Here is a 14,612-nt window from a genome sequence, read left to right as displayed (position 1 = left end):
ATGTCTGTTCCCGGGAAGATCATGGAGCAGATCTGCCTGAAAGAGATACTAAGGCATGCACTAGGTGAAATGATCTGAGAGTATGGCTGTACTAAGGGCAGATTGCGCCTGACCAATCTGGCAGACTTCTATGATGGAGTGACAGCACTGGTGGACATAGGAAAGGTGACTGCTGTCATCTACGTGGACTTGTGCAAGGCCTTTGACGTGGTCCTGTACCATGCCTTTATTTCTAGATTGGAGAAACATGGATTTGAAAGCTGGACTAGTTGGTGGATAAAGAATTGGCCGGATGGTTGCTGACAGAGGGTTGTGGTCAGCAGCAATATGTCCAGGTGGAGGCTGGTGAGGAGCGGTGCCAGGGAGGGACCAGTACTCTTCAACATCTTTGTCAGTGACACAGATGATGGGATTGAGTGCACCCCCAGCAAATTTGCAGATGATGCCAAGCTGAGCAGTGCAGTTGACGTGACAGGAGGCGGTCAGGCAGCTGACAAAGGGAGGTGGGTGCATCCCCATACAGGCTTTGTGGTGGCGTTGCTGCGGAACGTACTAACATCACTGTGCTGATTTTACTGCTGTATTCCCAGCAACTCTGTTGCTCAGGCCTTAGATCAAATATTTCCTACAAGTGTTGTACGAAGACTATTAAAATGCGCTTTTTTGGGGAGAGAGGTGGCGGTGGTGTGCAGGTGTAGTTCTCCCTTAGCACATAGCTCCCGCTTCACAAGATGGCAGCGCGCCGCGCAATGGGCGGGCGCACCTCGCACCGCGCTGCTGCTGAGGGCGGTGCTGTGGAGGCGGAAGAGGGCGGTGGAGCTCAGAGGGAGCCGTTTCTCCCTCTCCTCCTCCCTCACCCGGATGCAGCCCCCGGCGCTCCGTATCGCGTCACTGCGCGGCGCCGGCGCGTGCAGCCGCCATGGCCGACATGGAGGAACTGTTCGGCAGCGACGCCGACTCGGAGGCCGAGCAGAAAGGTGCGGCCGTTAGCTGCTGTGTACCGGCCCTCCCGCCCGAGGCCTTCCCGCAAAGCAGGGCGGAACGCCGGGCTTTGGTCGGGTTACCGCGTGGGGGTGGGGGTGTGCAGCCTGCTGGCTCCATACTCTTCACATGCTCTGGTTACAGGCGTCTTAAGGGACAGCGATGCAGCGCCTGGCAACGGGCACTGCCTGAGAGTTCTTTGCTTTGTGTAACGGCTTATTCCTCCAGAGCTTTAGAATCTTAGGTAATAGCTGGGCATATTGAGTGGTACCTGTGGTCTTCTTTGTGTCGTCGTTGGTAAATGTTTTATTGTTGTAGCTAACTTCTGTGCCTCATGTAGTTCTGCTGTTGGGTAACGCGTGCCTGTGTCCTGTTTGACCCCTCGTAGGGATGGCTTAACTTTGAGAGGCGGTGTTTGTTTTGCAGACACCGATTCCGGCTCAGACTCTGACTCTGACCAAGAGAACTTGGGCTCCGGCAGCAACGCCTCGGGCAGTGACAGCGAGCAGGATGATGAGCGGGAGGCAGCAAAGCCCAGCAACAAGGAGCTGTTCGGAGACGACAGTGAGGACGAAGGAGCCTCCCATCACACGGGCAGTGACAACCACTCCGAGAGGTCGTACAATCGCTCCGAAGCTTCAGGGCACTCTGAGCACGAAGACAACGATCAGTCGGACGTGGACCAGCACAGCGCTTCAGAAGCTGCTCATGATGATGAGGAGGACGAGCGGGGACACGGGTCTGATGAGGGCAGTCACCATTCTGAGGGAGATGGTTCAGAAAAGGCCCATTCGGAGGATGAGAAGTGGGGCAAGGAGGACAAAAGCGATCAGTCAGACGATGAGGAGCGACAGCAGAACTCTGATGATGAGGAGCGACAGCAGAACTCTGACGATGAGGAGAAAGCGCAGAACTCTGATGAAGATGAGAGGCCTCAGATGTCTGATGATGAGGAGAGGCTCCAGAACTCAGACGAGGAGAAGATGCAGAACTCTGATGATGAGGAGAGGCCGCAGGTGTCGGACGAGGAGAAGATGCAAAACTCAGACGATGATGAAAGAGCCCAGCACTCCGATGAGGAGAAGATGCAGAACTCTGACGATGATGAAAGGGCCCAGCACTCTGATGAGGAGGAGCAGGAGCATAAATCTGGTAGGATTCAGTGCAGTTGTAATGGTTTGCTTCTTACAGCCTCGTTTGTTCTCCGTTGTTTCATTTATATTGGCTTGAAAAATTCTGTCTTAAACGTTAATCACGTAACTTTCAAACATGGACATCTTTTTAATGTTGTTTTTTTTTTTTTACACAGTGTGTTTAAATTACTTCTAATCTGAAACAACTTGATTAATAAAAGGAATTTTAAAATATGTAAAACAGAATTCTTAGTCTGCTGAGAATAATTATGCTTCTTAGGAGAGTCTGCAAGAGGCAGTGATAGTGAAGATGAAGTCTTGCGAATGAAGCGAAAGAAACCGATTGCATCAGATTCAGAGGTGGACAGTGATACAGAAGGCCAGAAAGGTAAAGGTGGGATTGGTTTCTTGGCTTTTGGTTTGTTTGTCTTTTAATCCATTATTTATCTGCTGTGGTACTTGTTACAGTCAATAGCATTCACACTGTGGTGTAACTGCAGTGCCATGGGCACAGAAAAGATGCTGTGTGAGGAAGCACACACCATATTTCTCCTGGTGATTTCTCTTTAGCTTTGTCGTCTCTCAGTTTCCTCCATGAGGGACAGAGCTTTTCTTTTGTGAGTGTTGGTTCACAGCCCATTATCAAAGCTCGTGGTGCATCTTATCACAGGAGCCTGAGAAACTGATATTTTGCTGATCTAGAGAAGATGCTGCTTTTAATAAGAAGTAAAACTTACAAGGTTTGCAGTGAGGTTGCTTGTCATGAATATTTAAACTGTTTCCTTGAGTAAAGGATGAACTTTAACTGTTGATTTGTCTGTTGCCAATTTTCACCTGGATTCTCCATAGTAGAGACTTTCCAGGAAAGCACTGACTCTCCAGCTTCAAAACAAGGGGAATCTTTTATTTTTTTCCACAGGATAAGAGAATAATCTGTGCTTCATAACAATTAGAGATTCTTAAACTTTGTAGGTGATTTTAAGTGGCGATAAAAGTGAAGGATTATTTTTTCTGTGTTTGTGTTTGATGAAGGGGCATGTATGTTTCCATATATGTGTATTGTAAAACAGTAATTTTTCTCCTCCAGAACACGCAGACGTCATGGACCTGTTTGGAGGAGCAGATGACATTTCTTCAGGGAGCGACGGGGAAGACAAGCCACCAACTCCAGGACAGCCCATTGTGAGTAGACTGACTTTTGTAGTAATGAAACCACTGTTCCACTTTGAGATCTGGAACGTCAATGTGTTTGATAATATTTTAATGGAAAAAGCGTTAACAGTGTTAAGTAAGAATCTACAGATAATTTTGCCCTAGCTAAAATAATGATTGGAGTTTTAGGCACAGCAATATTAGATATGTAGACATGCCTTCCCTCAGCCTTGCTCTACTTCTTCCATTTGGAAAAAAGAATACACTGATTACACTTTGATTGTCATCAAGAGAAATACAAATTCACAGGTCTTCTTGGTACCCTACCAACAGCTGTTTGACAAATATTTTCATTTTGAGCCTTGAAGATACTAAAGAATTTTTTTTTTTAATTTTATCCCATGCTTATTTTCTCATTCCTTGCTGAAAACTGTGTGTCAGTTCTCTTGCTATTTCCTTTCTGTCTTTGTTTTCTCGAGTTCCCACTGGTATTTGAAATGGCTTTCAGTGTCATATAAAAATGGATTGGTTTTACTGAAAAGGTTCAAGTGCGTTTATGAGAAGCTTCCTGATCTCTCTCTACATACCAGTGGAATTTTTCTCAGTCAGAATGGAAGCACTTATTCCAGCAACAGTCAGACTGATATTTTTCACTTTTGCTCCTATTGTGCTTCTTTGCCATTAGGATGAGAATGGGCTGAGCCAAGAACAGCAGGAGGAAGAGCCTATTCCAGAGACAAGAATAGAGGTAGAAATACCAAAAGTAAACACAGACTTGGGTAACGATTTGTATTTTGTGAAGCTGCCCAACTTTCTCAGTGTGGAGCCCAGGTAATTCTATATTAAATATGCAGTACAAATTGTAGTACAATTAATTATATTGGTTGTATTTAAAATGGATAACATTAAGGTGCACTCATTAGTGAGGATAGGTCAGTAGGGTGTAGGCTAGTGAGTGGGCCTTTTTATAAAATTACCTGCATTTATTTCCAGACTTAACCCTGACCTCTTTATCCTGAGGGAAACGTTTTGTTCTGAAGCAGACTTGCTTTCTTTAGCTGCAGCCATTGAGAGGGTGTGAATGTTAAAGTGGCTGTAATTGATGCTGGTGAAGATGCTTGAGTTGGCCTCCTGCAGTGCAGAATCAATGCAGTAAGTTACATTACTGCAGAAATGGCTGTCTCGCAGCTGCAGTGCCTCCTGTTGTGTGCAGTGTATAATTTAAACCTTTCAAGCACCTGTTATTGTGCACAAGAATAATCTGGATTAATTTCTAGAAGAATGAATACCGTATTGTATAATTTATTACAGACCATTTGATCCCCAGTATTATGAGGATGAGTTTGAAGATGAGGAGATGCTTGATGAAGAAGGGAGAACGAGATTAAAACTTAAGGTATAAGTATATATTCTCTATGGTCACCAAACCACATTTCATCAAAGTCTATTTCAGGAGTTTCGTAATGGTGTTATGAGTTATGATTTAAGTTCCAAAGGTATGGATGAGTTCACTGCTGAGGAATATTGCTGAGTTTTAGTAATGCTAAAAAAAGAACAAATTTTAAAAAACTCTCAACAACTGCCTGTCTCCTGTAAGAGCCACCCCTTTCACCTTCATCTCTTTGTATCACACAGCAGATTATATAGCCCTTCTAGCTGTAATTCTTGACCAGCATAGGGTGTATTTTACCACAGTGTTCCACTGTGAGTTTAACAACAAGTTGCTGTTCTGACAGGTAGAAAACACAATACGGTGGCGGATGCGGCGAGATGAGGAAGGGAATGAGATTAGAGAAAGCAATGCCCGGATAGTCAAGTGGTCGGATGGAAGGTTGGTTTGAACTTTTTGCATCCTGTTTTCACAGTGGCATGCTGTAGCATGCAAAAGTGATTGACTGTTCTTTGCAACAAAAATTAGTGTAGTCTCAGTGCATTGAAAATGTTCTGCTCTGCTTTGTTTGCAGTGAAATACAGTCATTGGCCATTTATTAAAGGGAAACGCAAAGGCTTTCGCTGTTTATAAATGAGGCAAAAAATAGACTGTAGTGACTTTATCAAGTAACTGATACATTAATCTCTTTTAAGCATGTCTCTCCACTTGGGAAATGAGGTCTTTGATGTGTACAAGGCACCGCTGCAGGGAGATCACAACCATCTGTTTATCAGACAAGGGACCGGTCTGCAAGGACAGGCTGTTTTCAAGACAAAGTTGACCTTCAGGTAAACGTGATGTTCTATATCCAGTGGTGCTACTTCTTTTGCTATTAAGTACTGTAACTAGTACATAGAGATAGAAATTAGTAAGCCTTCAGAGCTCAACTGTTTACTAAGAATGTGCTATTTTTGGAGGCTTTGGGAAAGATTTTTCCTAAGTTGGATGTCCCAGTTTGAAAGGCTGATGTGTTTGTTATTCACTGCAGTATCAAGGCTACATGTATTCATTTACTTTTTAAATGTATTTTAGTTTGTATTGTGAAGGGCGAGTCTCCATTTGAATCAGAATGGTGGCTATCTGGGTGATGATTATGAGTTGGGATACTGAAGTGAAATGTGAGGATGACTTTTTAGGCTGGTAATGGATTGCAGACAGGGTGCTGAGAGAGGAAGTGATGTCTCCAGTAGCTATTACAGTGCACAATAGTAGTAATGCTTTTACTTTTGTGCAGATTAATCTTTAAATCTTAAGTATACCTGCTGTGTGATTGTCACTTGAAAACGGATTGATTCTTTTTATAAGTATTTAACCCAAAGCGATTTTCCAACAGGCCACACTCTACAGACAGTGCCACCCACAGGAAGATGACTCTGTCTCTGGCAGATAGGTGTTCAAAGACCCAGAAAATTCGTATTTTGCCAATGGCAGGTCGTGATCCAGAGTCTCAGCGCACAGAAATGATTAAGGTATTCTGACATGGAACTTTGGTATCTGCTGATTTAATCTAAAATCATTAAAAAAAAAAGAAAAACAACTGAAATGTAGTTGAACATTTCTTAACGTTTGATGTATTTTTGGAAAACAGTCTATTTTGGAGTAACAAGTAGTAATTGTTAGCTGTGTGTGCTGCTTCTACATGCAGCTTTTTTGTTTGAAATTGCTTAATCTTACAGATTACAAAAAAAAAAAATCAGAATTCTATGCACTCTTTCCACTGCTGTGAGAGGATTTCAAAAGCTACAGTAGACTACCGAGATTTTTATTATGTTTGACTCATCCTTTATATTTTGCTGCTTCCTTTGGACAGAAAGAAGAGGAGAGATTAAGAGCTTCCATTCGCAGAGAATCTCAGCAGCGAAGAATGAGGGAGAAGCAGCATCAGCGTGGTCTGAGTGCAAATTATTTAGAACCCGACCGCTATGAAGAAGAGGATGAGGGAGATGATGCGATCAGTCTAGCAGCTATCAAAAACAGATACAAAGGTGGCATCAGAGGTAAAGTAAACCTTACCAGTAGTTAAGTAGGGCCTTTGTAATTCAGGTGGATTTATATCACGGGAGAATCCTGATAAGATTATGTTTTGCCACTTAATTTGATACATGAAGAGATGAGAGTTCAGTTCATGCAAGTTTATTTCATTTAATAATATTTAGATTAGATTCTGTGTGATTATTGTGGGACTAAATGTACAAGGAGTATTTTTCATACTGTCTTTTTCTCAGCAATTTCAGATAAATATTTATCTTCTCATTTTTCTCTGTAGAGGAACGAGCTAGAATCTACTCTTCAGACAGTGATGAAGGCTCAGATGAAGATAAAACACAAAGACTACTCAAGGCAAAGAAACTTACTAGTGATGAGGTAAAAGATGACTTTGTTCTTTAATAACTACTCATTTTCAGTCAGGAACATGCACTTAATACAGTTTGTAAAGCTGACATTTTTGTAGTTTCAGTTTTGCTGTGATTAGCATAAGATTTGTGTTGGCAGGCTGATTAATTAATCATGCCTATTTCTTATTTACTGCATTAGTTTACAGATATGAGTGATACCCGAAGGAGATCCTTATTTTTACTGCTAATAGCACAGAAAAGCAGATGCTGTGCAGTGTAAAGTGACTTCAACAAAATCATGCAGAGAGGAAAAAGACTTAATACCAGATTCCTACTGCAGTGTTGTCTCCTAAGCTTAATTCTTACTACCTACTACCTCGTAGGTTACAAGAGGTGTTTTTGTGCTGCCATGCCGGTTTGATTCATCTTCCAGTCCTGTTTCACTGTAGATTATATTTTATTTAATTGAATGTTTATGTATAGAGTAACGTGCAGAAGTTTGGATAGGTCAGTATTAATTTATGGAACGTTTTTCAATGCTTTGTTCAGCTTTGGTTTAATATCACCGTTTCCCTTAAGAGACTATTTTAACTGTTGGAGTTAGCTCTTGTCCTAGATTTTTCAGTCACTGTCCTTCAGTTACGTGTAGCATGCTAGACCAAACTGTAATTTTGAGAGCTCTGTTTGGTGCTAGTAGATTTATTTTACAGACAAGATACTGCTAGCTGTTAGTTTGCAATGTAGCAACGTTGGGATTTTGCAGTTCTAGTGTCTCAGAAGAAAGGTTTTGTTAACTGTGTTTCTCTGCTGCTTGAGAATGGTAGCCTCCATTTTACAGTTGCACGCTGTAAAGGCAGTATTCCTGTCAGAGCCACAAAGGGGTGCTGCAGCTCTGCTTTATGAAATCCAGCCAGTAGTGCACAGCTTACTTCCTACATGCTCACTGAAAGTACAGTATCTGTATATATGAAGCATTGGACTTGCTTTTGTGTGCTGTCAGTCAACAGCACAGCCCAGATCTTTGTCCTGCTAACAGTTGGTTAGCAGTGGTGAAAACGTCAGTCTATTATTAATACCTTTTATCAGCGTGTGGCATGTTACCATTACTGTAATTAATGAGGATATTCTGCACATAGGAAGGTGAGTCCTTAACAATAGCCCAGCTAAATTATAAGAGAATAAATGTTCTGAGGAAGTAGCTGTGATTGAGATTCCCACCCATACTAATTTGTTTTCCATGCTTAAATTTCCTTCCTAATTCAGATTCTCACCATTCTAACTCAACATTAATATAAAATAAAATGTTTTGAATAATAAGTAATTAGAAAGGCTGTGTTGTCTCTTGCTGCTTCTTAAAATCCAATTAATGTGTGTTGCTCCTAATAAATAAAATTAACTAATGGAAGAGGAGATTAGGTTATTTATGCCTGAGGGTATTTTCAAAGTTACTCTTCTTTTTAAACTGTAATTGAGTTGCCACTCATCCTTTGTGTCAAAATTGATGAGTTTTGCACTAGCAATTAATGATTTGTAGTGTGAACAAGTATCCTCAGAACACTTTGGATCGAAGCGGTGCCTAGAAGGCTGATTTAAACTGAACTGGTGTAAATGTGTTTAGATTAACAATCAAACTGTTGGCTCTGTATTTAATTGGTCATCCAGCCTGCAGTGTTGTTACAAACAGATTATCTAGAAATGTGTGACAGGAAAAAAAAGAAGTTGAACTCTACATATTGACAAGGTAACCTGAAGCAATTTGGGCCTGTGTTGTAGGCCACCTGGTTAATCAGAATCTGCTACTTGGGTTTTTGCCTGTTCTTTAGTTCACAAATAGTTTTTACATAATTGCAGTATTTCTTCTAGAACTCTGCACTGTGAACCACTCACCTGTTTTTGCTGTTAGGGTTGTTTTTACAGCAAAGACCTGTGTCATCAAGTAAGACATTTTTCTACAAGTTTTAAGATGTAATAAAAGAGATGGACAAGTATTCTATTTTATATGGTCTAGAAGTTGGCAACCCTGCCCACAGCAAGGGGGTAAAACTAGATGATCCTTAAGGTCCTTTTCAACCCAGGCCATTCCGTGATTCTATGATGTGCAGAAAAACACTAGATTTCAGTTTGCTTCATGCATTAGAGTCTGTATTTTAGGAATTTTAATTAAATGGTGTGAGGTGCTTTAACAGCAAAAAACCCAACAAAACAGGCTGTAAGTTATCTCAGTGATCGGCTCATGTCAAATTCTTTGTGAATTCCTCTGAGTAACTGAAGTCACACTGATTGGAGTTCCCATGACCAGCCCTTTGAAGCCTCTTACGCTGTATTTCTAGGACTGTAAGCTGTGGGATTGTTTCTTAGTACCAGTGGTTCCTTATCAGTCTTTTTCCTTTATGCCAGAATGTGGTAGACACAAACACTTGCCAATTCATGGTTTTTTTGTGTTGTTTTTCTTTCAGTAGCTCTAGCTTAAGGTTTGCAAGTATCAGTAGTCTGACAGCTGAGCAAAGCTCTCCAGGCTGTCTGAAGAGAAAGCTGCTCTGTGTTGAAAATTTCCCTGCGAATTCCAGGAATTATCCATACTCACAAGACTTGTAGGCTTTTGTCACTGTCTAAATAGCACTTCCTTTCAAAGTATGTAGAACCCCAGTGTTAGGAATCTGAGGGAAATGTTAAGCTTATCTCCTTAATTCGTAACTGCTGATAGTGATATTACACACACCATAAACCCAGTCTGGGAGATAAATTACTCTTACACAGTCGTTAATTTTGAAGCAGGTATTGATGCATTCCCACTGAGGTAGATGGAGGTGCAGCTGTATTGTGGACCCTCTTGGTTTGGGGTTTGAGACTGGAACCAATGCTGACCAATGAAGTGCAGCACTAGAGAGGCATGAGGTGGAAAGACTAGAACAAACAATTTTACTTTTCCTTCAAAAAAATCCTTTTTGTTGTTGTTCTGAGGCTGTTTTTTATTTTAGCTTGAATATTTTTTTAATTTTTGTCCTTTCTTGCCTTAAGGAAGGGGAGCCTTCTGGAAAGAGAAAAGCAGAGGATGATGACAAAGCAAGTAAGAAGCATAAGAAGTATGTCATCAGTGATGAAGAGGAAGATGATGACGATTAACATTGAGGGAGCACAAAAGTTGCTTTTTATATATACATATTTATATATAAATTGTACAGTTCTCTTACAGCAAAGATGTAAGTAGCCATATTGGGGTTATTTTGATAAAGGAAAATTCCATTGAAATTTGTGTTTCTGGTGTGAATAAAAGTTGGTTTCTTTCTTTTTTACTTTCTCATATTTTTACATCTTAGCTTACTGCAGCAGCAGCTGCAAAGGGGATCATCACAGCATCAGTTTTTAAATCTTGTACAGTACATTTCAGTTTTGAAAACTATAGTACAAACTGGTTGTACAACTGAATAAAAGTGAATAAATTAGTGGTCTTACTGAGTTTATTAGAAGAAATCATAATCTTCATATAGAATGCTTAAATTGTAAGTTTTCCCAGACAGGTTATGGAGGTGAAGGTTACCATTTGTACAGAAGATTTGGAGTAACATATGAGTGGTACAGTACCATACTGTTTTTTCCTCACTTTCCTTATTTACTGCTGGCTGTGGACATCCTACATACATTACTATGCTGTTATATTTTGATTTTTTTGACTGAATGTATTTCTTATCATGTCTACTCTGAGTAAACTGAAGTTTCTGTAGTTAGAATAGTAAACCAACCACATAAGATGTTTATTTTTTCATAAATTGAACAAAAATCCATGTCTTACCTGAGTGTTAGCATTAATAACAATCACATTAGCGATGTAAATATTGGAATAGAAGCACTTGTTTATACAAAACTAATGAATTTCTGCAAGTGCATGAAAGACTTCTTTAACAACCGCAGTGAGCTGCACTGTGAATACATACCCTAGTAATACCATTTTGTAATCTCATACAACCTTATGATGCATTTTCCTGTTGTTACTGGTTGGCTAAAAGACGATGGAGGAAAATATTGTGGACAGAATCATTGCTGCTTTTATGCTATTTTTAAACACCTTATTTGATTATGCAAATAGCATTGCAAAATGAGAGGCTACAAGAAATGTCTCATCTTTTCCACTCTTTAAGATTATATTTCCCACGTGTAGTTTTCCTTGTTGGTGAGATAGCATTTCCATGTTATCTGTGTTGTTTTTTAACTGGCTTTTGACAGTCCTAGAAAGCTTGCAACTTCACAGAGCCAGCAGGAAGAAAGCAGAAAGCATAGCTTAATGCCTCTTTAAATGCATTGAGTGGTGCTATGGAAAGTTTGCTGTGTGGATTTATGTTTCGTAAGATAAAGTAGCTAACAGTTATGTAAGAATAAATGTTATTCATCTCTCTCCTGCCCAGATGAATTATGCTTTTCTATAAGAACTGTTGAGTTACAGCTTTTAACCTGGCTGTCTTGCCTTTGAAATGTGTAATTAGGCAAACAGTTTACTGAAGTACTCTACCTCCATTTTTCCTGCCTGGAAGGTGTGGGAAGCATTCTAGCTGCAGAGCACTGAGCTCTGCACATGTTAATATATTCTGCTCAGCAGCTGACTGCGGTGTAGACACTTGCAAATATGAAAACAAAGTGAAAAATCTCTACTCTGAAGTCTGAGTGCCTGAGAAACTGTTCTTGTTTTTCTTTTGTAATTGTTTCTAAGAGTTTCTGCCTCTATTCCCTGTGCAGATAAAACCTTTCTCCATCTGCTTGAATTTTGACCCTGTAATCCTCTTAGGTTAGACCTCTGCTGGGAGTCTGGCTCCTCACTTGTGGTTACCTGCTTTTCTGTTGTAACCTGCTCAGAAATAAGCCAGCTGTAGAAAAAGGGAGTTGTCTCTCATGCTATGTGGATGCTAGACTTTCATGTCAAAGTCTCCCGGATACCTCCTAAGCAGCAAAGCAAAGTGTATGGAAACACACCACCATTTCACTGCTGATGTATTTGCTTAATGTCAGTTTAATTAAAGCATTGGTTATTTTTACTATATTCCGAAGAGTGAAAATGATTTAATCACTCTTACAGATTTGATGCTGACTAAGCCTTTAGTTAGTAAGTGGGCTACTTTAGCTTCCAAAAATGAGGCTTTTGTGGATTTAAAAGATTAAAAGAAGTGTTTTTTTTTCTACTGTCTTCTTTTGTAAATTGCTCTTTCACAGTCTTATTAAAACATGGAATTTTAGAAAGTGTTTTCTCAGCCTAAATTGGTTTAACAATCACCTTTTAATTAAAGTCGCTTGAATGAACTTTGTCTTATCCACAGTATTTGTTGCTTGGGTGTGTGATGTACAGCTTTGTTTCACCCAGACAGTTTTTTTGTTCTCCCTTTTCCCAGCCTCCAAGTATGTGAGAATTACTTGGAATTGTTTTTTTCTTACCCAAATCAGAAATCTGAAGCTGAAACTAAAATGTGTAAGGAGAAGAACAAGTAGATGAACTGTATTTACTTTTGTACAAACTGACCAGAGTACTTCTTCCAGAAAGGTTATGATTTGAACAATTTCCAAAAATCTGTTTGAAGAGCTGATGATGAGCTGAGCGTTAGATTTTCTGGCTAGTGGTAGAAGGTAGGATAGGTTGTCTTGAGACCATCACAGAAAGGTGTTCCTAGCTATATAGTTTTGTTGTTTCAGGTCTGTTGTTCAACTGTATACTTGCCAATTGCTGAACTGGAGTTTTCTTTTTAGCACTGAGTAGCATTTTCTTCCATCCTAGCCATGCAAGTTGACAGTTTTCATGCTACAGCAAGCCTGAGGGATCGTGGGCTGCCCTCAGAAGGGTGCAGCTGCCCATGCAGTTCTTCTCTCTTCCTAGCAGCAGGTTTGGCAATACCTGAATGAATTTGCTAAACACCCAGGAAACTAATTTTCTGCTGTGCTGGAGTTTTGTGCCAGATGATAGGCCAACAGAACTACCTCATTGGCCATGTGAACATGGCAGCCAGCCCAGTAAGTTGGCACAGTCATGAGGGCATCAGGGGATTTGGCAGAAGGATGCTCTCTTTAGCAGAGGTGTGAACATTCACTTGACTGTTTTTTGAAAACTTAACATGACCTGGTAGCAGGTAGTTGATAGTTTTCTACTGGTGTAGGTGCCTCAGCTGGCACGTTGGTGTGTCGGTTGCGGAGGTGGTGCAAGGGGTAGAACAGGACAGTTCTGTGTGTGGCAGCAAGTTTTAACTCGGCTCAGATGTGAAGCTGCAGCTACAGGAATGTGCTAAACATGAGATGGTGACTTTCCAATGAAGTTATAGGTATTTATTTCTCAGCCAGTGCACACAGGAGCCCAGGGTGTCAGCCCATTCTAGTGGAGTGCTTTTCTCTAACAGCTTTATGCTGGTGGTCAAGCTGAGTGTTACTGAATGCATAGAGATTGTTACATGGATAGAAGGAGAAGATTTTGTTTCTGATAAATGTTCTTCTAATATTAGTTATAGAAGTTTTACATATTAGATTTGTGAAATTTAGCCACGCTGTTGTAACACTGAGACACTTGCCTGTGGCTTGACTTGGAAGTGCTTGTGGAGAGCAGTGTGACTAACACCTCATGTTGCCTAGTGATGCCCTTTCACTTGAGCTGGGGTTTTTTTAGTGCTTGTCTGGACATGAAAGACTTACAGAAAAGCTGAAACAAGTGTTGACTGCTAGCTTGTATCTTTAATTGCTTTAAAACTCTTGGGCATTCTGATGAATTATATAAGCTTAAGTAGTTGAGAAAATGACATAAAATTAAGTAAATCCCTGCTGAAATCATTTTCAGACAGAATCTGACCAAAAAAAAAAAAAAAATCCTTTCACAAGACTTTTTTAACATTTTTTTTTCTAAAGGAGTTTTTATGGTTTCAGAACTGTAATGGACTGATACTTGGGGGGAAAAAGAGTTATTAAAGTGGAAACCTAACTAGAAAGTTTTTATTTGTTGCTTTGTTTTCTCCATTATTTCATGAAGAAATGAGAGACTGTAGAGCCAGTTTATGAACAAAAGTAACCTCATGTCTTTTGAATTACAATGAAATTTTCTGGGAAAGAATGGCATTCCTGCAGTTACTGATAGCCATGGAATCATATATACACTGTATTCTTCATATATTGTAAATGAAACATAAATAAAGTCCTAAAAAACAGTGAAAGTGCCAACTATCACGCCCTCTTTTTTCTATCCTATGACTGAATTAACTTTTTGTGTTTTCATGCTATTCCTGTTCTCCTCATAACCCTTCATAATGTAACTGGAAAAGGCACGCTAATCCTAGTGTGATGATTTGTCAGTTATCTGGTGGCTTTTTTCCTTCTTTGTCTGTCAGTGTAAAGATGTATGATACAAATTTACAGAATGGGCTCTTAGAATAGGATTCGTTGTTGAGCTCTACAGTAAATCTTTTTTCTTTTTTTTTCTTTTTTTTCTTTTTTTTTGCATGGATACTCAAGGACGTCTCTCATTTTCATATGTAAAGGAAATAAAAAGTGTTTGGCAACGGCAGTAATCAGCATCTTTCATTTGGGTGTTCAGTACTCTTGTACATAGTGCTCATGTTTGGG

At 40.1% G+C, this 14,612-nt stretch overlaps 1 protein-coding gene across 4 annotated transcripts; it reads left to right on the top strand.

Annotated features, from left to right (window-relative positions):
* The first annotated feature begins 815 nt into the window (after nucleotides 1–815).
* Nucleotides 816–14,203, top strand: LEO1 (LEO1 component of Paf1/RNA polymerase II complex). 4 transcript variants are annotated; one of them, XM_003209440.5, is made up of 12 exons: nucleotides 816–977; nucleotides 1,408–2,133; nucleotides 2,395–2,502; nucleotides 3,202–3,296; nucleotides 3,952–4,097; nucleotides 4,578–4,662; nucleotides 5,003–5,097; nucleotides 5,352–5,486; nucleotides 6,032–6,167; nucleotides 6,509–6,695; nucleotides 6,965–7,062; nucleotides 10,053–14,203. In XM_003209440.5, the coding sequence occupies exons 1-12, from the start codon at nucleotides 920–922 to the stop codon at nucleotides 10,155–10,157; spliced, it is 1,974 nt and encodes a 657-aa protein (XP_003209488.1). In that variant the 5' UTR covers nucleotides 816–919; the 3' UTR covers nucleotides 10,158–14,203. The 4 variants fall into 4 exon arrangements, with proteins under 4 accessions (XP_003209488.1, XP_019474921.1, XP_085090416.1 ...); XM_019619376.3 differs by having other exon boundaries at nucleotides 2,395–2,508; XM_085234290.1 differs by having other exon boundaries at nucleotides 847–977; nucleotides 1,370–2,133.
* The last annotated feature ends 409 nt before the right edge of the window (nucleotides 14,204–14,612 follow it).

Source organism: Meleagris gallopavo, chromosome 12 (assembly GCF_905368555.1).
Source record: "Meleagris gallopavo chromosome 12, MGAL_WU_HG_1.1, whole genome shotgun sequence".
Lineage (NCBI taxonomy): Eukaryota > Metazoa > Chordata > Aves > Galliformes > Phasianidae > Meleagris > Meleagris gallopavo.
Note: the sequence above shows the minus strand (reverse complement) of the source record. Positions and strands in the feature narration are given on the sequence as shown.

Coding starts and splice junctions, on each gene's coding strand:
- LEO1 (XM_085234289.1), top strand. CDS start 862: ATGCAGCCCCCGGCGCTCCGTATCGCGTCACTGCGCGGCGCCGGCGCG. Junction 2,509..3,201: donor AGAAGGCCAGAAAGGTAAAG/GTGGGATTGGTT, acceptor TTTCTCCTCCAG/AACACGCAGACGTCATGGAC. Junction 6,168..6,508: donor AGCGCACAGAAATGATTAAG/GTATTCTGACAT, acceptor TCCTTTGGACAG/AAAGAAGAGGAGAGATTAAG.